This window comes from Alosa pseudoharengus, unplaced genomic scaffold (assembly GCF_046254945.1).
Source record: "Alosa pseudoharengus isolate Yale_2024_CS ecotype anadromous, Long Island Sound unplaced genomic scaffold, YU_APseudo_1.1 YU_APseudo_1.1_scf_12, whole genome shotgun sequence".
NCBI lineage: Eukaryota > Metazoa > Chordata > Actinopteri > Clupeiformes > Clupeidae > Alosa > Alosa pseudoharengus.
Genome location: NW_027468587.1, coordinates 30,348,474 through 30,370,757, shown reverse-complemented (window position 1 = coordinate 30,370,757; position 22,284 = coordinate 30,348,474). Strand labels below are relative to the sequence as shown.

Here is a 22,284-nt window from a genome sequence, read left to right as displayed (position 1 = left end):
TTATTCAGGGGAGATAAAGCGTCCGATGGGTAGCTGATAAAGCCGAAGCTTGTCGCCCTGACCCAGTCTCTGCTGTGTATGTCCCAGAATCGCAAACTTGCTTTTTATCTTGTTCTTCATCCTTATTTTCGCTTCCTCTACTGGAGGCGTCAGATAGAGCTTTGTGATGCCTCACGTACCACAGCTCTGAAAATTACCCCCCTCTTTGCTCCCATTTCACTCTCCAGAGGAATACATTATAACAGAAAGTATATTCAAATTTGATCATCAGCCTCACGTGCACTCTGAGGATAATTATTTTTCAGCAAGAAAATCATACATGTGTCATCTCGTATTTTTGTAGCGTATAAACACGACTATGTTTACATGGCAAATGTTATCCCCTGTGATTTTGTCTGTGCTTTGTTTTGCTGGTGGCAAAGTGTAGGGGTGGGATTATCTTTCAACCCTGAGCCCACAACCAGATGGGTTGTCTTTAATTGGCGGAAGGAATGTTATAAATAAACTGTGGAGGTATCAGGGACGAATCACAGCACGAGAAAATCCAGTCATAGATATAACGGCCAAGGACAGGAGAGCCTTGTCTACCTGCCAGGGATTGTCAGTGGTAAGATGAAAGGCCTTGGGAGACACCAGGGCAATGCCCGACTATGCTAATATACATGCTCATGTGCTCATATATATATATACTGCTCAAAAAAATTAAGGGAACACTTACAGTTTTTCACAATTGCTAAAACCCTCTTCTCCTTTCTCAAACTACATTTACAGAACGTCTGACAGACAGTTCTTGCAAAATCAAAAAATCACCAACACCAAACAATGTCAGAGCACTGATCCAATGTGTGATTAAAGTGCTCCCTTATTTTTTTTTAGCTGTGTGTATATATATAATTTATTTACCAGTACTTATGTATTTATTAATTTTAAAAAAAAGGTAATAAACATGGGCCAACCAATAGCTGTGTAAACCTGTAAGCCATTTGAAGTTGCATGATCTAGAGCAAGATTATATGGCACATAGCCACAACCTTATTACACAGACAGAAATGGAAAAAAAACGGGAGAAAATCTGGCCCACATTTTTCACAGTTCATCGGCTCAGGGCTAAATAATAGGATCTCCAATATGAGAGTTTTTAAACAGCAAGGATAATGGGTCACTCTACAGGTCAAGATATTAATTACAGTAATCATGCTACATGCTGGCTCTGAACATTCGGACAGGATATATGGTCAGGGAATTAGACTGAGAATAAGACCCTGCAGACGCAAAGGATCTTTTATGGTGTGCCAATATATGCATTAACACAAGGACAGATATGTTTATTAATTGAATGGATAAAACAAGCAGCGTAACTTATCTGAATAGACATATGCCATAAAATATTTTTTTGTCTGAAAATTCGACAAGTAAGCGGTGTCTTAGCAGGAACTCCTCAAGTGACTCAGCAATTGATCCAGTGGGCGTATAACTGAACTGTTTCACTGTATGCAGTATTAGTAAGACTTCTTTGAAGTATTCAACAAGACATTTCAAACCCATAACAATGGGGTTTTTCTCCATGACCAACACTCAGTCATGTAATTATCTGCAGAGAATTAATTCTTTGTCAAATATAAAGACTTGAAATGAAACCCAAAATGTCCCCCTGCTTCCTGTTTTTCCTCATTCGCTTTGACCAGCTGAATTAGGCCTGGCAATGCCCACTTTAACAGTCACAGTGGGTTTTTCCGGACCAGCAGTCTTTGTTTAGGCTGATTTGGATCTTCTGCTAATGTAGTCAGCATGACCGTATGGACCAAAGGTGCTCGATTAATGCCTCCTGCCCTGGGTGCATCTGGGCCCTGACCACTTCCAAAAACATCCTCGTCTTCCTTTATTTCTCACATTTATTTTAAAAATGAGACGGTGCATGGTGTTCCAGTGTCTAAGCATTTATAACAGGGCACACTTGGAGTGTATTATTATGGGGTATTATTATGGGATATAGAGCTACTGTAATTCAATTGGATGCGGCCAGTACTGGCAGTTGGTGTGTATGTGTGTTTGTGTGCACATGTGCAAGTGTGTGTGTGTGTGTGTGTGTGTGTGTGTGTGTGCCCCTGACACTGACTCGCTGAGTCTGGGCAGAAACAGATTAGCAGATGGGAGCGCTGGGAGAGCCGCGCACTCCCCACAGACTCCGCTAGACGTCCAACCAACACCTCAGCTTCTGTGGTGGTGAAAAGCCTAGCGTCTCGCTCAGATGACATTGTGCACCATGCTTGTTGCTGTTTTAACAGTGATCCACATTGTTCTCACAGACTCTGTTTTGCTGCTATCTGTCTATCTTTTACAGTCTGCAATAGAGGCCACCAAGTAATGCTTTCACTTTTAAAACTTTCCTTAAGGAGTCTATGCGTCTGAGACTTTTAAAGGTTTGCACCTGGATGCTGAAGGACAAAAGCCTACAAATCCCTTCCCCTATAACCAGTTCAGTCAGCAGCACTAAGTAGAAGTGTCTGAGTTGCCTATAGCTCTGACTATAATGACTGCAGGTCAGACAAGCATGGATAGGCAGGGGGACCTTTATGAAAAAGCCCTATAGACACCATTCCTGCTGTGGGGCCCAAATTTGGGGAGGCAGTCATGGAGATCACTGAGAGAGAACCACTGGCCCAGAGGTGGAGTCAACCACTGATCTAGAATTTGTATCCACTGACAGTGCTTTTAGAAATGCAGATTTCATAGTGTAGGCCTACACACTGACAGACAAATGTTGTAATAATTAAATAATAAAATGTGATATTCAGTATTTGCCAAGTAGATTAGTTGGAAATTAATCTGAAAACAGACATTTCATGTGGCAGTTGCCTCTCTGGAATTATTTTTAACATAGTAGTTTTATGCCCTCTACTGGCTTTCTTTTGACATGTAAAGATGGACGATTTGACAGTGGATGTTAAAGCCAGAGAATGTCTAATAAGGGGCTCTGGTAACTCGAATTTGAGCATGAATAGGACTAGACAGATAGGCTAGAATATTGAAATAAACAATATAGGCTAGGCCTATTAATTGTTACTGGTTGTCACATGGTTGTTAGCTGGTAGACCTAAACGCTAGCCAATGGTAAATGTAATAATGCTCGTGGGACTTGTGACAGTGTCTGCCTATGTGATAGGTTAACTCACTAAATTAGGCTAGATTGCTGCAATAATTGACTTCGGTTGCACTGTACGCACATATTTCGCAGGTCAATGTTCGCGGCCATCAGTGAATCGGTGCGGGATTAACAGCGTCTGGAAGACATGACAAAATGAGTCTCGTGTCTTTCAGTGTACAGTTGGTTCCTTGGCTGGTTAGAGGCTCGCGTTGCATGTATTCACAGTTGGTGAGAACATAAATTGAAACTGCATGCTTATCCACGTCAGAAAAATATTATTCTATATTGCTAAGAACTTAAACTGTGCACTTACTTAGCATAACCTTCATAGCCTAAGCAGAATAAGAATGTTGACTATAACGATAGATATCTATACCTATAGGCTATGTTAACTTTGTGTGAACTAGCTTTTGAATGAACTGTTGTCTTCCATCATGTCATGTTGGTCAGCAGACCAAGCTGTAGAGCCTAGTCAACATTATAACTCAGAGACAGTAAAATGTAGGCTACTAATCATCCAAGTTATCTTGAATCATAATCAAGGCACTGTGACTGACTGACCCCATTCCTACAGGCTATGGCGAAACCATGCATATTAGCCACCAAGTTGGGTGCACCAGGAGGAATATACCAGTGTTATGCACCTTGCATTGAGAAGCACTTCACGATAATTCCCCAAGAGGAATTTTTTCAGAAGAGAAACAGCCTCGCTGACAACATCCAAGCAGTGTTTGTGTGGGGAGGTGCTCTGAAAGTTGACAGTGATCTCTTACAATCACTGCCCAATCTCAAGGTGGTAGTGAATGGTGGAGTAGGTGTTGACCATTTGGACGTGCCACTGATCAACAGCTTTGGGGTAAAAGTTTGCAACACCCCTGACGTTGTAGACAATGCCACCGCAGATATTGGCATGGGATTGATGCTGGCATCTGCAAGAAAAATTCTGGAGGGTAAGGTGTACAAAACATCAACATTCTGTATTTTACAGTTTGTCATGAACATGACTGAATATGTACTTTCTTCTCTGCTTTCAGGCCATAACTTTTCAGTTTCCCATGACACAGAGGATTTGCCGGAAAGTTCAATGGGCACAGATGTTAGTGGTGCCACACTGGGAATCATCGGAATGGGTCGAATTGGATATAAGGTGGCCAAAAGAGCCTCTGCATTTGATATGAAACTCCTGTATCACAATAGAAAACAGAGGTATGCAGTATTGCCTCATCATCTTTAAAGTTAGGCTGTCAGGTTAAATATTGTCCGGACGGTTAGTGACAGCTACTCTGTGTGTTAGGCCACTCAGTACATTCATTACTTTTCAACTACAGTAAGTCACACACTTACTGCCATTTTGATTTATTTTCTTGTGCTCTGGGCAGTCACACAGCCCAAAGATTGAGAACATTTGAGCAGTTTATAGTGTTGCACAATAGTGCAAAGGTTTATTGTGTCAAGAAATAAAAATGCTGCCTAACATACACATCTTAGGCTATGTAATTATGAAGGCACAATCAACCCTCAGAGTGTCCCAAAATTAGGCCCTAAAATAAACAAATTCATCAAATACCCACCACCACATCCAATCAGCACGCATATTCAAGAATATTGAGAAATGTTACATTTGTACCATTTCAGAGTAACAGGATTAAATCTTGAAGTATATTATGCTTTGAAGAATTTTCGTTTTGTGAGAAGATGGCTAACCTCACCTTGAAAAGTAGTTAGCCGTTCAGTGTGTTGCATGATTCAAGGGCGTAGGTTTGTCTCAGCTTTGGTAGGGACACAAAAACCATTACCTGGAGAGGTGCACTTTATGAGGACACATTGGAATGAATAGGACTTCACACAAAAAATAATACGAAAGAGCTCGCTGAAATGTTGGTAGGGACAACTTTGTCATCTCAAAATATTGGTATGGAGGACATGTCCATATGCAAACCTACGCCCTCAGTGTGATTTGTCTACGGTGTCCAATCACATGCTTGCTGTGACCCCTGCAGGCCAGAGCAAGAGGAGCGGGCAGTAGGGGCCACATACTGTGCCAAGATGGAGGACCTCCTGAGGAGTGCGGACTTTGTCATGGTGGTGGTGAATTTGTCCCCGCAGACACACAAGCTGATCGGAGCGAAAGAGTTGGCCATGATGAAGCCCACAGCCACCCTGGTCAACATCAGCCGAGGTTAGCAGAAACATTGAGCTCTTTCATTATTACTTTCTTCTGTTAAATCTTAACACTCCTAGCCCCATTCTCTGGGTGTGTTTAGAAAAACCTTGGAGTAAAGTAGCGCATTCTGGAGAGTGCCATGCACAAGCCTGGCACATAGTGTGTAGTTCCCAGGCTTATGAATACGTGCACATTGTGTTTTTCACTCAAGGGGAATAGACAGCGTCAAGAATTGATATGTGGATGTACAGACTCTGAGTTGTATAACCTCCATGCTATGTTCCTGATACAGGATTGGTTGTTGACCAGGATGGGCTCGTGGATGCCCTTCAGAAAAAAGCTATCGCTGCTGCTGCTCTTGATGTCACATACCCAGAGCCACTACCCAGGTCAGCACCTTCATTCAGTATGTCTAGTTAATCTGTATTTTAAATATACAGTACAACATAGCTTCATAACAAATTTAAATGCAAATGGCAAGGTTCAGAGTTTTGCTTGCAGTCCCATATCAAAAGCTTGCCTTTGCTGCTAATATGCATGGTGTAATACATAGTCTTCGGGTCATCATCGGACACTACGTCCTGACAGGGCGAACAGGACCCCTTTGCTGTTTATATACAGTATGTGTGTTGTTTATATCTGCCTTGTAATGACATTTGTGATGATCCACAGAGGCCACCCGCTTCTCTCCTTCCCCAATGTGATTGTGCTGCCTCACATTGGTACTCACACCCGGGAGACGTCGGGGTTTATGGTGGAGAGGATGGTTACAAACGCTCTGGCGGCTCTCAGTGGTGGCGCACCTCCAGATGAAGTGAAAGTGTAGGACTGTAAGCTGTTAGCTAAACAGACACTGGAATTGAATGTGCACAAGCACATTTTGACCACCATCCACCGGATGCGTTAATATTCCTCCAAATCATGGTTCTCTCTAGATTCATCCACTTGTAGTCTTGATTTATCTTGTAGGCTTAGCCTATTCTTTCGAGAGAGTCAAAGTGATAATGTATGATTATGTAAGTCCCAACAATTCTGCAATGAAATGTATTGTTTTCATATTCTGATGAAAAAGCACAATATATGCCTTTCTCTTAAAAACACCACTAATATATGTGTACTACACGTTTATAAGTATAATAGTAGGCTTCTTAATTCACATTTTGCAATAAAAATCTAAATAGGCTACAATGCGTCACGATGATTATATCTAGTTGGCTACATTTACGCAGGCGTGCAGCGCACTGAACTCCTGTTAGTAGCGCAACAGAATTCTTGAATCATTCTTGACAATGAATCCTCTGCTATCCGGTTGTGCGGTCAAGCCGTTTTTAGAACGGAAAAAGGCGGACTTAAGTGATGTCATTGTAATATTATTTGTGCCTCCGTTCTGGCCACACGTCCTGTCTTCTCCGAGCACTGATGGAACGTGGACCGCTGGTCCAGGGGCCGCTCATCTAAGGATGTGATTTAAGCTACCCAGAAGAACACAACTTCACGCATCGTCAAGAGGATTAACACTGGCAGTTGATTGCAGATGGCTTTCTGGCAACTGGGGAAATGAATCGGAGTAAATCGCAGTCTTTGCGCAGTTTTTCAATAGTCGAAGTGAAAAGCAAAGTGAGTACATTTAATTTTGTCCACTGTTGTTTGGGTACCTGCTTTCGGATTTAAGAAAACTGCTTTATAGAGTCAATAAACAAATGGGAAGAAAAAAACGCATCGCCCGTGGTTGGCCAAAGCAGGAATATCCTGTGGAAGGCTACAACTAACGGGAAGGATCACGCCTGCAACGTCAGAAATGTGCAAAAACAGACGCATTTGTAAACTTACGTTATATACTTTTACAAATTACTCAGATTTGCCATTTGTATATTCAAGTTTGTAGTAATGGTAGCCTAGCTACTACTGATCACTGCTGACCATCATAAAGTTGTCCGGAAGGAATTCAGCGTGAATGGTCACCAGACATAGCAGCGCTATTGTTCCAGCTGATTGTTAGGACTGACTGATGAAGGATTCCCTTTGCAGATAAACATTAGGCTTCCAACGTTTACTAGACATGCCATTCTAGATATGTTTGTGCAAGGCAAGACTGCATTTCAAAAGCAATGACATCATTCACTTATTTTGAAGGAAATAATCAACCAACAGCAAAGTTATATTGGAAACCCAAAAATAGAATGACAGATGAGTGAAGTTTCTAGAGAGATGAATGTTTGAAGACAGATTTTCCACTAAAAAGAAAAAAAATGGTGTCCAATGTCCATGCTTTTAAACTTCAAGCCTGGTACTATTTCTCTTCATAGTATGGAGCAGAGTTCCGGAGGTTTTCCCTTGATCGGTCCAAACCAGGAAAATTTGAGCAGTTTCACAAGCTTATTCTACAGCTGCACCGACTGGCCAATACCCCAGTGCTGATTGCGTATGCAGATGTCCAAGGGGACTTCCTTCCCATCAACAATGATGATAATTTCGGCAAGGCTGTGTCTACTGCACACACACTTCTTCGCATCTTTGTCCAAAGACCAGGTATGGGTGTCAGGAAACTCCTGTGCTGCCTGCGAGACTACTGTGTCAATAGATTTGCTTCCTGTCCATTACGTTTCAAGAACATAAACACACACACACACACACACACACACACACACACACACTGCAGTCTTATGATATTTATTTAAATAACTAAAGTGCCCTCATAGAAAATTACAGCTCTTGCTGGTCCTGAGATGCAGTTCCTTTCATTAAGGCATCAGGCAAAGTTGGATTTATACATCTCAAAAATTGTACAGAGTTCTCTCGAAGACTGTTTATCTTATGGGATTAATCTTTCCAGTGCACAGCTCTTTTCTTAGAATGAAAAGTCTGGTCTGAATGAATTAGAAATGCATGGTTTTGATGAATAAAGGTCAGTGTCAAACGTGGACCAGAAACACCAAGCTTTTTGACTTGACTTGATTTTATCAGGGTAAAAGAAGGAACCATAAAGATGTAACTACAATATAACTTTGTTTTATGGACACGTGTGCTGAAGTAGATGTTTCTTGTTGTTCCTCTCCCCATTTGTTTACATATTGTGCTTCTCCACCCAGAATGGGAAGTAATTTTAGCTGTTCAGAATCTGTGTTTACTTGTGAGTAATTGCTCTGAGTTCCCTTGTGGTGAGTTTGTTTTGCGTGTCACGCTATTTACATTTGTTTTCTTGCCACATTTTGTTAAGCATCCCAATGGATGATGTCCACTTAAACAAAGGTTGCTGTGGGCTAAACGTACTACTGTCATATGAGCAACGCAGGCTGGATACTGAAGCAACAATGCCTTGGGCTATTTTAGATTGTGTAAAGAAATAAAAAATAATGTTACACACACACACACACACACAAACAAACATAAACATGCACACACACACACTTACAAACAACACACACAGAATATCTATATATATTTTTAATGACCCTCACTTCTCTGACTCATTGACGGAGAGGCCGAGCACTTCCAAATAACTCAACTTTATGGGACAGAATTACAGTAATTTCCTGTGTATTAGCCACATTGTGTATAAACTGCAGAACAGTGTTTTATTCAAGTTAAAAAAACAAAACTATATTAAAACCATATTAACTGCCCCCATGTATTAATCTCATATCTGAAGAAATCCTGCAAAATTAATCTATAAACCTTGACTAAAAGTTGGTAAATTACGGTAGAAAATCTGTGTTTGACTGGACAGCACACACAGTGACATTATCTGGAAGTAGAGTGGCCGATCGTGGATTGAATGTGGTTAGACCTTCAATTATAATGTATTATTTTTTTGCACTAAACTCCAGGGAGGTGGGGATACAAAGGGAGAATCCCTGGAGAATTATTTTTATTATTAGTGTTTAACCTCTGAAAATTAAACTAAAGGATATGGCTGCAGGGTTGCTATAGCGAGGGAGGCCATTTTGAATCAGCTTCTTGCATAACCTTATTTGTTTTACTGAAACAACTTATAATCACACAAGTATTTGATTAAAAGTTGTTTTCACATGATGGTAATTTTGATACCATATATTTAATAGAGACCCAGTCAGACCAATAGTATGAAAAATCAGGAACAGAGTTTATTTACAATGATGCGCATCAAGGGAGAGACAGCATGACTTCACCTAAAGATCCATCAGCTGCTCTAACTAGACAAGTAAATAGTTAGAGTTTAAGTATCCTTCCAGGCTGACGGGAGATGGCGTTGGTCATCCCATCTCACATGGACTACACTGAATCAGACCCTGATTAGTGGCAGCCTGGCAATCCGGAGCAGATAGCTACTGACGCAGCCATGCAGAACAGTGAAACACTCGAAAGTCATAATATTCCTGCTTATCTCTAAACACAGTCACACACAGATATACACAGGGACAGTACAGATATCATACAGTCATTACATAGAATCATACTTTTAGTATCAAAGTGACCCACTAATGAGAAATGCAGAACATTAAACCACATATTGGAATATTGGACATAATGTTCTATTCCACTTTCTCTCACACAGCAATGGCACTACAAGATGAGATACATCTTTGAAATCGTGCGGTTGGTCAACAGCAGCAAAATGTGTTTTGGGCAAGCAGAGTTGACGTGAACTTCACCTGTTCTCAAACCTAGAGGATATGTACCGGTATAGGCCTTAGTTGAAGATGTTTCTGAGATTATGCCTGCCTCTTAGAAGTGGAACAATTTGGTTAGCTGATGTGTCTGACAATCAAAATAGATTTTTCAAGACAGAGGGCCATATTTCATCACTTTAGTACCACTAAGAACATAACAATATATGGTTATGTTTACATCATTTTACAAAGTCATTTGAGATTTTAAGTGAGATTGCATGTTCAATGTAATTGTGAAGATGTTTATGGTTTACATCATGTAAAGCAGCAGGGCTATAAGAGAAGGATGATGTTAAAGATCTACACTTTATTTTGTTGGCAGACTCATGGTCCCCACAATAGCAATAGTATAGAGGTCATGAAATGTGCAGTCCTTGCATTTACCCAGTGGGAATAGGGAAATTAAGGAATTAGTCAATATTTGGGGCTTTCAAGTTAATTAGCCACTTGCTGTTATTCCCTCATATTCAGCGACATCAATTAAAAATAAAACACTGCTATGCCAATAACTTAGAAGTAATAAGATTTATTTGATTCTTTCCCCTTCTTCAAATGTTACCCGTTCTATTTTACAAAGAGATACACTCATAATATAGTATATTGGTATAAAGGTATAAATATATGCATTATGTATAATGGTATAAATAAATGCAATTTTACACATAGTACTTACATAATTATGTCTATGTTGTTACAATGTAGGTAGTGCTTGTCTCTATTGTCTCTATTGTAATGACATACAGTAATTACTTCTCTTTTTGTGCAGAGGAGGTAGATCAGGGGAGTTTCTGCAGCAACACTGTGTCACGACGGAAGAAGCAAGCTGCGGCCCTGCTCTCCGATACACATCGCCGGAGAACGGCAGTCCACATAGGCCTGCCGCAGGACTTCCGTCCCGTGTCGTCCATCATTGACGTCGACATCTTACCGGAGACTCACCGTAGGGTGCGTCTCTACCGGCAGGGCTCCCAGAAACCCTTGGGCTTCTACATCAGGGACGGCGCTACAGTGAAGGTGACCCCACATGGCCTACAGAAGGTCCCAGGGGTCTTTATCTCTCGCATGGTTCCAGGAGGGTTGGCAGAAAGCACAGGGCTACTGGCCATCAACGACCAGGTCCTGGAGGTGAACGGGATTGAGGTGGCTGGTAAGACCTTGGATCAGGTGACCGACATGATGATCGCCAATAGTCACAATCTTATCATCACAGTGAAACCAGTGAACCAGCGCAACAATGTCACACGCAGCAGTTTCAGCATGTCGGGCTGCACTGAGATGTCTGTCGATGGACCGGGCGGAACTCTGTATCCTGGCCTGCCGGTCCTACTGGCCAACCAAAGCTGGACCGGAGAGGGGTTAGAGAGCGACGACGACACCGACTTGGTGATCGAGAGACACATGACCAAACCGCCGCCTCGCCACTCGGGCACCCCTTCCTCTTACCCCCGCCCCCCAACGCCTCCGCGCATGCGTGCTCACGGCCGCCCGAGGTCTCCCGGTGCCCACCGCCGTCCGCATTCCATGTTCGTCACACCGTCGGCGCACCGCTCGCAGCCCTGCCTGCACGTGCCCACCAGCCCCACCAGCGACCTACTGAGCGCCAGCCTGTGCCACCACCTCACGCTCCAGCAGCAGTACCACAGTAGCCCCACCGTCCGCGCCAGCAGCGCCAGCTTGCACAGCAGCATGCTCCGCACACTACGGACCGAGCCCTTCCACAGCCTGGCCACCGCCCAGGCAGGCATGGAGGAGGACGGCACTGTGATCATTCTCTAACCTGCACTGATTCCCCCGCCTGATGAAACAAACTTATGTCAGGTCATTATCATGAACTTATGTCAAGTCCTCCCTATCAGGTCATTATCAGTCGTCAAAATATGCTGAAATTTCCCTCTTCTGTAATTATATGTAGGACATTTATTACATATTTAGCATTAAGCACATGGGCATTACACTGGAAAATGACTTTTGTATTATGTATGTCTGAAGCAGTTTGTTAAAAAGCAATAAATATATACTTCTATTGGAAATGCAATTATTAATGTCTGGTCTGGTCTGGTCATTTCCTGGAGTTGTATAGGCCATCAAAAACAAACAGTTATAACAGCAATGCAATTTAATCCAAGTCTGAGGCTAATGGTTTAATGTTTTAGTAATCCAGGAGAAAAACATTGTGCGAGCAAAGCGCCTCATATTTAAACAAATGGAAGAAATGTGCTGACATTGAGTAGGCTTGTAGAGCTGTCAATAATGGACAATAATAGAAAAGATAAGTGATGGCTGAACTAATTAAATGGCTAATTTCCATACAAGAAGAGCATCATGGATTCAGACAGAAGGAAAGTGCCTTGCCAGAAATGAGAAGTAACCACAGATATCTTCCGATAGTCTCTACATGTCATAGATGTTGTCAAAGACCATGCTCATGTCATAAAACTGTACATGTAGGCTAAGGGCCCGTCCCATTTCTCCCCCCTTAACACTTCCACTTGGTTTTGATTGCCCTCAACATTAAAGCCCCCTCGACAAGGGAAGTGGAGGGTAAGATCTTTCCCTATGAATTGGCACACCACTATATGCAAATTCGCGTAGCGAACGTGCTCACCTACGTCACGCGCAGCGCCGACGTGTCTACCGGTAGTAGCCTGCTACTATTTTCATTCAGGAACATACCCGTTCCAGCGGTCATTGTTGTGTGGGCTGTGCTGGTTTATCTACGTCTGGTTAATCAACAAAAATATTTGTGTTCATATGAACGCCAGAACACACACCTTAAATATTGACGAATCTACCCAGATCATATATATAATGTTATTTGATGGGCAGACTCTCTCAAAGCACTCAGCAGATATCATGAACATCGTCAGAAAGCTTGAGATATTTTCTAACATTAGTGTTCAAATGTCAACAGTCCATCAGATGTGCATCAAACATATTCCAACATATTTCGAAATTTTAATATGCTTCTTTGTGAAAATATTCATGGGTTTCATCAGGTCCCTTTCCACAGGTGTATCAAATCAAGCACCTTAATTATCAATGCAGACTGCATGGTGATTGATTAATACACCTGTGGAAAGGGACCTGATGAAACCCATGAATATAAAAAAATTGGCCAGCTCGCTGAGCTCACACGCTATCCTGGGTAATTTCATCTCCCACTTCGTTTTAAGCCTGCATCGGTCCTGGCTATATTTTGAGGGTTGATTTTAAGGGGGAAATAGCACTTCCCCTTGCTCCCTAAAGTAATGGGACAACCTAGCCCTACACGTGCACGCGCAAAAACGAGGGTTAGGGCAAAAATCTAGGGGTAGGGGAGGTATTGGGACGGGCCCTAAGTGGTAACCCTAAATGTAAGGGTAGCGCTTCTCATCAGCCACTGACAGTCAACACATGATGTTAAGGTAACCATTCCCCAACATTTGGTTAATAATTATTATCAGGGAACAACTTAGTTTAGGCCTAGTCTTTATTAGCACTTGCAAAGACATGGAATGATATCTCATGGACCACAATCATGTGATGCAACAGGTGTGGTGAGGGGTTTCCAGGTAACCCATAGCACTGGCTTGATCAAGTCCATACTGTCATCAGGATTAATCAAATGATTCAATTATGCATTAGAATGTCAACATTGAACGTTCAGCCCATCACTCTCCCATTGGTCAACCTTCACCAGGCAATATGCTAATGAGAAAACGTCATTTCCTGTCTTCCTGTACGCCATGTTTCACAGCAAAGAGGGAAAGGGATGATGGTTTACGCTTCACATACAAAAGAAATCTACGTCTTACCAAGGCAGAGTTCATTCAGTAACATATTGTAATGGGGACGATCGTGTTGCTAAGTTAAATATCTCGTGTTTGTTGTAACATACAATGTAGGCGAGGCCCATTCTGCGCGCGCTTTTAGTGACGCCGGAAGAGTTCTCCCCTGGTGAAAACAAGCATCCATCCACACAGCGGGAGCTGGGATCACCCCGCCTGGACGTGTAAGGTACACATTTAAAGTAGACACATTTTGGGGTTTTGAGAATAGTCACGCCCGCATCCAAGTGTCTGTTGGAATTTGTCACACTAAGATGATTTCCGTAATGTCATGCGTGTCAAGCGAAGAGACATGGTGTATCCCGAATTTCACCGCTGAAACAGCTATTTACAGTTTGAAGACTGTTTCCCTGACATAACACCTGGATACACGCTACGTGTGATGCGAATGGTAGCTTGGTATACAACCATCGTGATTAAATCAAAGAGCGTGCACAAGTGCACGATAGTTGGTTAGCTTGCTTACTTGCATCCACGCTGATAGAGCATCGCTCGCCGTTATTTGACAACTCACACAGATATCGTTTTGGTCTTTAGATATTTTTCCCAGCCACGCATTAAAACATTGTACAGTATCTTAACAAATACCTTTCTTCACAGGAAAGCAAAATGTATCAAAATCCTGTTGGTGACGTGGAAAAACTCAGAAACTCCAGGAAGAGAGTTAAGAGTATCCTATGTGACATCGGACTGGATAGTTGTAACGATTTAGTCGAGGTATGTCCTGGAAAAGGGTACACGAAAGATCGAATAATCTGTTTACTTTTGTTTTTACTTAAACAGAATAGTAAGATTGCTTATTGAAGCATTTCAGTCATATTGTAATTCATATAATAATACCAATTGCTATGATTTACAGTATCCCAATGCAGATCTAGGCCTATACTGAAATGTAATTTGATGAATGTAACTAATTAAACGTTACATTTCCATTAGGAATTGAAGAGTTTTGACACTGGTGAGGAGTGCTTCAATGACACAGAGTGGGATGACTTGACTGAGGGATACAGTAGCAAACGGCGGAAAAAGGTGGGTTTGTGATTTTTCTTACCCAAGATAACAGTCAGCCATTATTATGATATATTATTGAAGTGGAATTGTAGGATCATTATAACATCCTCTGAATGCATGCCAAGTTTTGTGGAATTCCGTTCATGGTGGAACATACAATAAATGAAGATTTATTGAATAAAGATACATACATACACACACACACACATACCAGAGTTTCCGCTAGAAGTTTCAGAGTTTCGTTTTCCGGACATTTTGATGATATGCCAGTCAAATATCCTATTATCGCTTCTTAATTAGTCAAGTTGAGGAAAACTGGAGACAGGCTATGTAGCTTAAAGAATGACATAATCAGGCTGAATAGAATGCAACATGTTCATTAGCCTAACTTACGTAAACATGCCTAACAAGATCTAGCCAGTATCTATGTTTTAATGGACAGCAAGAGTCCGCTTCGTTCATTGTTTTAAAAAGGCTACGTTGTTTGTTGCTGCTACCCACGTTACCTCCAGTGGTTCCACTGTTTAACTTGCACAGATGCGCACACACAAGAATGAGCGCTCACACCACTACCCCCTATGCCTCTTTATTTGATAACTAATTACTAAAATAACTAAAATTAAGAAATGTTTCCTATTCTGGGAAATGTTTAGTTTTTTTTTCTTTCGGTCTGCGGTTCACTGATAGCCTACCGTTTAATTGTGCCGGAAATTATCCGCGGACCAGCAATCTCCTCGTCGAGGAGGCCCTAACCCTGCAGATCATAGACAGAGAAAGCATAGGCCTACTGTATGCTTTGGGTACAGAACACAGTTCCATGTCCAATGTACACGGAGAATGACTTGGAGCGTAAGTGTCTTGGAGCGGCCCAACGTCATGATTCCGACAGATACGCCCGACACTTCTGCTTTTTATCTGGTGGTGGTGGAGTTGACCTGACATCTGAGGCTTCAGATGTTACCAATGTATCATCATCCATCGCGTCTGGCCTCTGAAAAAACTTTTAAGGCTAGTCTGCCTGGGCCTGGCCATGTTTGAACCGCCTCACTCATTTGTTCGTTGTTTAACATGGACGTTTTAAGCGTTTAATTTTAAAGATTAAAGATTTAATTTTGTCGGACATTTCCTTTTTTTTCCGGCCAATGTCCGGTGATTACCGGACAACGGAAACCCTGACACATACATACCAGGGTTTCCGTTGGAAAAAAAATGAAATGTCCGACAAAATTAAATCTCTCCGGTCAAATTGTCCGATTGAAATTGGCTAATAATCCCGTCCCCTAACGCAATCTGAATTTAAGAATAAGCCTTAATATGTAGGCCTAAGCCTATATTATACGTCCTCTGGCTATGTTTTTTAAATGAACAGGCTCTACCGTTTGAAAGTTATTAAACAACACGCATAACCTATGCTGCATTTCAAATAGGAAGCGCACGCTTAAAACGTCCATGTTAAACAACGAACAAATGAGAGGCGGTTCAAACATGGCCAGGCCCAGGCAGACTAGCCTTAAATGTTTTTTCAGAGGCCAGACGCGATGGATGATGATAAATTGGTAACGTCTGAAGCCTCAGATGTCCGGTCAACTCCACCACCACCAGATAAAAAGCAGAAGTGTCGGGCGTATCTGTCGGAATCAGTGACATTGGAAGTGGAGTTGCGGGGGGTGCGGCCGCTCCAAGACACTGTCATTCTCCGTGTACATTGGACATGCAAAGTGTTCTTTACCCAAAGCATACAGTAGGTTTATGCGTTCTCTGTCTATGATCTGCAGGGTTAGGGCCTCCTCGATGAGGCGATTACTGGTCCGCGGATAATTTCTGGCACAATTAAACGGTATCATTGAACCGCGGCCGAAAGAAAAAGAAACTAAACATTTCCCAGAATAGGAAACATTTCTTAATTTATAATAATAGGATATTTGACCGGCATATCATCAAAATGTCCGGAAAACGAAACCTCTGCCGGTCACTTTGACCGGCACCATTTTTTTCTAGCGGAAACTCTGATACATACATAAAGACACACACACACACACACACTAGTGTTGTCACGATACCAAAATTATGACTTCGATACGATACCTGCCATAAATATCACGATGCTCGATACTAAAACGATACTACGGCGAAATCCTAAGATATCTGGAGAAGAAAGGACTCATACCTCTTCCAAGTGTATTGAGTCATTTGTGTTAAATTTGGTGCACTTTTGTAGGTCAATTCTGGGTTCTAAACTTCCTACATAATTATTTTTTTTTTATAGTCAGTAGAATAGTAGGCCTACTTTGTGTGATTAAGTCCTTTATTGTTTGTTATAGTTCATTTACATTGTGTTGTGTTTTGGCAATAAAGTAGCTTTAAATAGCCAAACTAGGCTAGATCAAGGTCAGTGTTAAAATTACTGCATGCAAATCACTGAATGCTATGCAGAGGGGCCTAATCTTTAGGCCATCTGATGTACAGTATAGCCTAGGCTACCCTAGGCCTTCCCGTGTTCATGGGATTTCTTTGACAGTTGCAAAGGGCAAAATGTGAGGATAGTCTTCTTTGCGCCCAGTGTACAAGTACGACATTCCAACCACTCAGGTCTTCGTCAGATAGGCCTACACCATTACCTGTTGCAATATATCTGTGTGCATTCCTACATTACGTCTATTCCTTTGATAACATGATTTGCTACCACGTATAAGCCGCTATTATTAGGACTCAACACGCTTTGGTGGTATTATGCTGTGGGCTTTAATTAGCGCATTTGGGTAGCCTATCCTACATCTGGACAATAATTATTGAACAAATTGCAGTCTACATGCTATGACAAATATTACCAGTAGTAGGCTACTGACCGAACATGAAATAGATCGTTTACAAGTTATGGTAATGTTATTCTGGCGTGAACATTGCGCTTTCATCACGTTAGCACCCTATGATTACAGCTCGTTATGTCTCGTCAAAATGATTACAGCTCGTTATGTCTCGTCAAAATTCATGGATGAAGGAATTTATCCCGCTTTATCCCAGATAACCATACTCGTTTTCGCTAGACTAAAACATAAGAAAAGAACTTGGCACTAACCATGTAGTCGTGTTCTCTATAGCATATTCGTTAACCTGTCGTTCTTTGAACTCTTCAAACTCCATGCGTAGCCTACTGCTTTTAAATGACTTTGTGTACCTGATGGCTTGCCTTCACTATTCGCGATGTATCCGAAATAGTTGCAGATTTCACTGCACCTTTTGTTTTATCCTCAAGGCCTAGAACTGTCGGCAAAGAACTATGTTGACGTTGGCTGCGCACTCACTCACTCAGAGCTGCCTGCTTGACACGCCCACTTGCCTAGATGCGTGCAAGGAGCATTGAGAGCAGCAGTTCACACAGACACAGAACGTTATTATTTTAATAAAGTATCGATTCTAAAAACGTCTGAAATCGTATCGTTTTTTGCGTGAAGGCATCGCGATACCTTTTTAGTATCGATACACCGTGCAACACTAACACACACACACACACATCCCATTAGCCCCACACACACACACTCACAAGTGAAAACTCACACACAGAGAAGCACACATATACACAAAAGCAAACGCACACATGCACACACTCATTTACATACATAAAAGTTGCAAGAGTAGGGGATGGAGTAGGAGATGGAGATACAATTAACAAGCGTGAATTATTTGCAGAAAGAATGTGCAAGACTGAGTGGCGGTCATATTTTGTACCACTTTGCGGTACATCTAGTTATGACCCCATTTGGCATTACCTTTCGTGTATGCTGATAGAAGTTAAATGTCTTACCACTGGGTGTTCCTCTTTTTGCAGTGGTGCTATCGGTCTGAAAAGTTCTGTTGCAACCTGTGCTGGTTCTCCACGTGGTCCTGGTACACCTTCAGAGGGCATGTGCAGCGCTGTCACGAGGAGGAACTGGATCTGGCCTCTCTGTCCACCTGCAAGAACTGCCACTTTGTTGGTCACCCCAGTACCACCGACCACCACATCAAACTCTTCCACTCAACAGCCAAGTTGCGACAGAAGCAGGACACAACCGCAGCATCACAGAAAGCTGAGATTAAGAAAGCTGCACCCGTCGTGCCCAATATACAAGGAGATAAGTACACTTGTCGCAGCTGCGGCTACCACGATTCGTTGCTTTATGTGATGAAGAAGCATGTTTTGGTGAACCACTATGGGTCACTGCTGAACCGTTACTTTGGGCATCGAAATCAGGATGAGAAGAACAGTGAGGGGGCTATGTACTACTGCAAGATGTGCAATCTGCCTGCGCAGACTTGCGAGCACCTGCTTTATCACATTTTAAGTTCAGAGAAACACAAAGAACTGGAAGTGCATATAAAACCGTTTGTGTGTGAAAACGTGAGTGTCACTAAAAATGGAACGAAGAAAAAACTCCAGAGTTTAGCACCAAAGGCAGGACAGAAGACCACTAACAAGACTGCTGTGTCTGTGGTGGCGAAACCACAACACTCCTCTGTTGTGAGTCCGACTTCCACAGCGTCCTCTTCAGGTACTGTACTGTTGGCAGCACCGAGCAACACCACTGCCTTGCTGTGCACCTCTGGACCAAGGCAGGTGTACATTCCATCACAGGCCTCAGCCAAAAACATATTGCTTTCCAATGCGCAGACCCCTGCAAGATTACCTACACCAACAGTAGTTAAGACGGGTTACAGTATGTTTGTGCCAAATTTGACTTCCAATACATCCAAGCAGGTGCCAAGCATCACTGTGAGGGTTCCTGGTCTACCACAGACACAACCTGGCCAGGTCCTGCTGCCTCCTGGAGTACGGATCAATGTCCCTGGAAAAATGGGGCTACGGCCTCCACAGCCTCTATTGGTGACCCATAACCTTGCGATGAATCAGTCCAATCCTCAGCCACCAATGCTGTCTTCTCAGTCCATCCGACTGATTCCAACAGGGAACAATGTCAATGGAGTTCCGACGTACACCCTTGCACCCGCCGTCCAGGTCACAGTTCCGGTCCAGCCTGGTGGTGCCCAAGTCGTTGGCAAGGGACCGGTGGTCTTGACCCAGAATAATGTTGGCACTGTTCAGCAGCTCAGTACACCAATACCACCTGGTGTCACCGGAATGAGTGCAGAACAGAAGCTGGCTTTGTCAAAATCCAAGACACATGAGCTGGCTGTCTTGTCACCCTTTCTGAAGTCTGACAACAAAACAGTCCGATGTTTAAAATGCAAAATTTTACTCACAGAGAAGGGAATTTTTCACCATTTGTTGCATGGCTTAAAGTGTCTCTTCTGTCCCGCGATGTTCTATTCTGTGAAACAAATTATGGAACATGCATACACAGAACATAGTCTCTCTGTCAAGGCGAATCGAGATTTCCTCAAGAAGGAATATCAAATTGACACCAGTGATCAAGGTAATCTTGTGTTTACCTCTTTCGACTTGAACACAAATATACCGAAAGAACAGCTAGGGGACAAGGAACTCAATCTGGTGTTAGTTACCGGCTGTCTTGAGAAGATATTCATGAAGATGTACCCAGAGTCTCCAAAGGTAGTTGGCACAGCATCTGCTAAGCATTTCTGCACTGGCTGTCCACTTTGTAAAGTGAAGATCCTGAACAAAGAGGACTATGATTTGCATCTGAAGACCAAGCACCACATCATGCCCACCATTCACGCCATTTTGAAAACTCCTGCATTCAAATGCATTTATTGCCTTGGTGTTTACACAGAGAAGTTCACCTCCAAAACCATATCCATACACGTCCAACGGTGCCGGTGTGCACCCAAGGCTGTGAAAGATGCAGAAAGACTGATAAACCCTGACCCAAACAACCAGGTCAGCAATGGGGAGTTGACCCAACCCATAGTGGGTGACAGTGCGCTAAATCATAACCTAATGCCCACTGGGAAGAAAGTCAATGGAGTACCCACCTATACCTTTGCTCCAATTCAGCTCATGACATCAGTCCAGCCACGTAATACTCAGCTTCTCCGCAAGGGACAAGTGGTGATGGTGTCCAAGACCAAAGCTACCAAAATACTGGGTGGCAAAGTGGTACGCAAAGATTCAAAGTTGGCTCAGTTGAAAGGAAGGGGTAGAGAAAGTTCAACACCCAGAGGCCAGGCTAAATCAAAGGGAACGGAGGTGAAATCTCAACAAGTTCGAAAGGAATTGCTCAACAAGCATTTCAACCAAAAGCCCTACCTGACTGAGGCGGAGGTGGAAACCCTGGCAGCGCGTCTCTGGTTGAAAAGACCAGATGTTGTTGCTGCCTTCAGTAAAAAACAAAACATGTGTATGAAAGCGATCGACACCAAAAGGACTGCAGTGCTTCTGGGGTTTAACATGAGCGAGATGAAGAAGGTGAAACACAACGTTGTCATTCCAGAGGCTCTGCCAGTTAATGCCAACGTTAATGTATCTGTACAAACAGAAGTCGTTGTTAAGACAGAAAACGATTGCTAGTTGAATTTAGTTATGCTTATTGAATCTTTTCTTGTACAGTCCACCCAAAGCCCATGACATTAAGTTATGTGTCAGCAGAATAAAGAAAAGAGACAATGGCCAGTTACAGATTTTATGTTGCGTTCTATGAGTTAGTGTTTGTGAATGTTTCATTTTAAGATGAGTTTATACCTTCATATCTTATGTCAGACAGTATAGGCTTTTGTAAAAAAGGAGAAAAAAAACACATGTAGATGTTTGGGAGACTGTTGTGTGTAATTGGGGTAAACCTGCAAGAAGTATTCATATTTATTTTTTGTTGGTTTATTAAGGGCCATTTAGACTTGTATATAACCTCATAATATGTCAGCTAAAGGAAGCACATTCTAATTGATTGTCTACTTGATAGGAAAAGACCCCATATCACATGGTGTTTTACGGTTCTCAAATTTGAAGAAACTTTACTGTATAAGTGCCTGTTGTTCCATACATGCTCCAACGCAATGCTGATATGACCTGAAGAAGTTTTTAATAAATTGCTGAAACGTGTGTTAACATTAAATGTGGAGTAATTTATTGGGGGGAAATGTGAGGCGTGGTTTAAACTTTGTGGTTATTTAAACAAAAATACTGATGTAGTGATTTTTAAAAATATATATACAATTCCGTTCCGTGAGTGGATTGTCAGTGCGATCAGCTAATGCAGGGGTTTTCAAGTGGTTCTGTGCTAGGGACCTCCATCCTGACTAACAAGTAATCACGGACCACTATTGTGTGTGTGTGGGGGGGGCTGCTCTCACAGAGGTATAGTTGGAGAAAGGGTAAAACACACCTCACAGCACTCTTTCTCATGAGCGGCTGTCTTTGACATCACGCAAAATCTGTATAGGCTACTCAAGAAACTGTAATGTGTGTCTCCATATGGCGCGAGTTTCGGCGGTTTCATGGCCTCAACGTTGAACATACAAAACAGTGATACCTCCTCCAGTTTTGTCAATCGATACTTTAAATCCATATTTACATTTAATCTGTTAATCACTGTA

At 42.3% G+C, this 22,284-nt stretch overlaps 3 protein-coding genes across 4 annotated transcripts; all 3 read left to right on the top strand.

Moving 5' to 3' along the window:
- Positions 1-3,318: 3,318 nt before the first annotated feature.
- On the top strand, positions 3,319-6,476 carry LOC143119341 (glyoxylate/hydroxypyruvate reductase B). Its single transcript, XM_076280770.1, has 6 exons — positions 3,319-3,373; positions 3,720-4,095; positions 4,180-4,351; positions 5,146-5,324; positions 5,602-5,698; positions 5,982-6,476. The coding sequence occupies exons 1-6, from the start codon at positions 3,359-3,361 to the stop codon at positions 6,133-6,135; spliced, it is 993 nt and encodes a 330-aa protein (XP_076136885.1). The 5' UTR covers positions 3,319-3,358; the 3' UTR covers positions 6,136-6,476.
- Positions 6,477-6,701: 225 nt separating this feature from the next.
- On the top strand, positions 6,702-11,993 carry pard6ga (par-6 family cell polarity regulator gamma a). Its single transcript, XM_076280769.1, has 3 exons — positions 6,702-6,926; positions 7,616-7,838; positions 10,725-11,993. The coding sequence occupies exons 1-3, from the start codon at positions 6,867-6,869 to the stop codon at positions 11,732-11,734; spliced, it is 1,293 nt and encodes a 430-aa protein (XP_076136884.1). The 5' UTR covers positions 6,702-6,866; the 3' UTR covers positions 11,735-11,993.
- A 1,697-nt stretch (positions 11,994-13,690) lies between these two features.
- adnp2a (ADNP homeobox 2a) lies at positions 13,691-21,803 on the top strand. Of its 2 annotated transcripts, none has more exons than XM_076280768.1 (4): positions 13,691-13,949; positions 14,386-14,502; positions 14,722-14,814; positions 18,623-21,803. In XM_076280768.1, the coding sequence occupies exons 2-4, from the start codon at positions 14,395-14,397 to the stop codon at positions 21,260-21,262; spliced, it is 2,841 nt and encodes a 946-aa protein (XP_076136883.1). In that variant the 5' UTR covers positions 13,691-13,949; positions 14,386-14,394; the 3' UTR covers positions 21,263-21,803. The 2 variants fall into 2 exon arrangements, with proteins under 2 accessions (XP_076136883.1, XP_076136882.1); XM_076280767.1 differs by having other exon boundaries at positions 13,691-13,954.
- Positions 21,804-22,284: the final 481 nt, after the last annotated feature.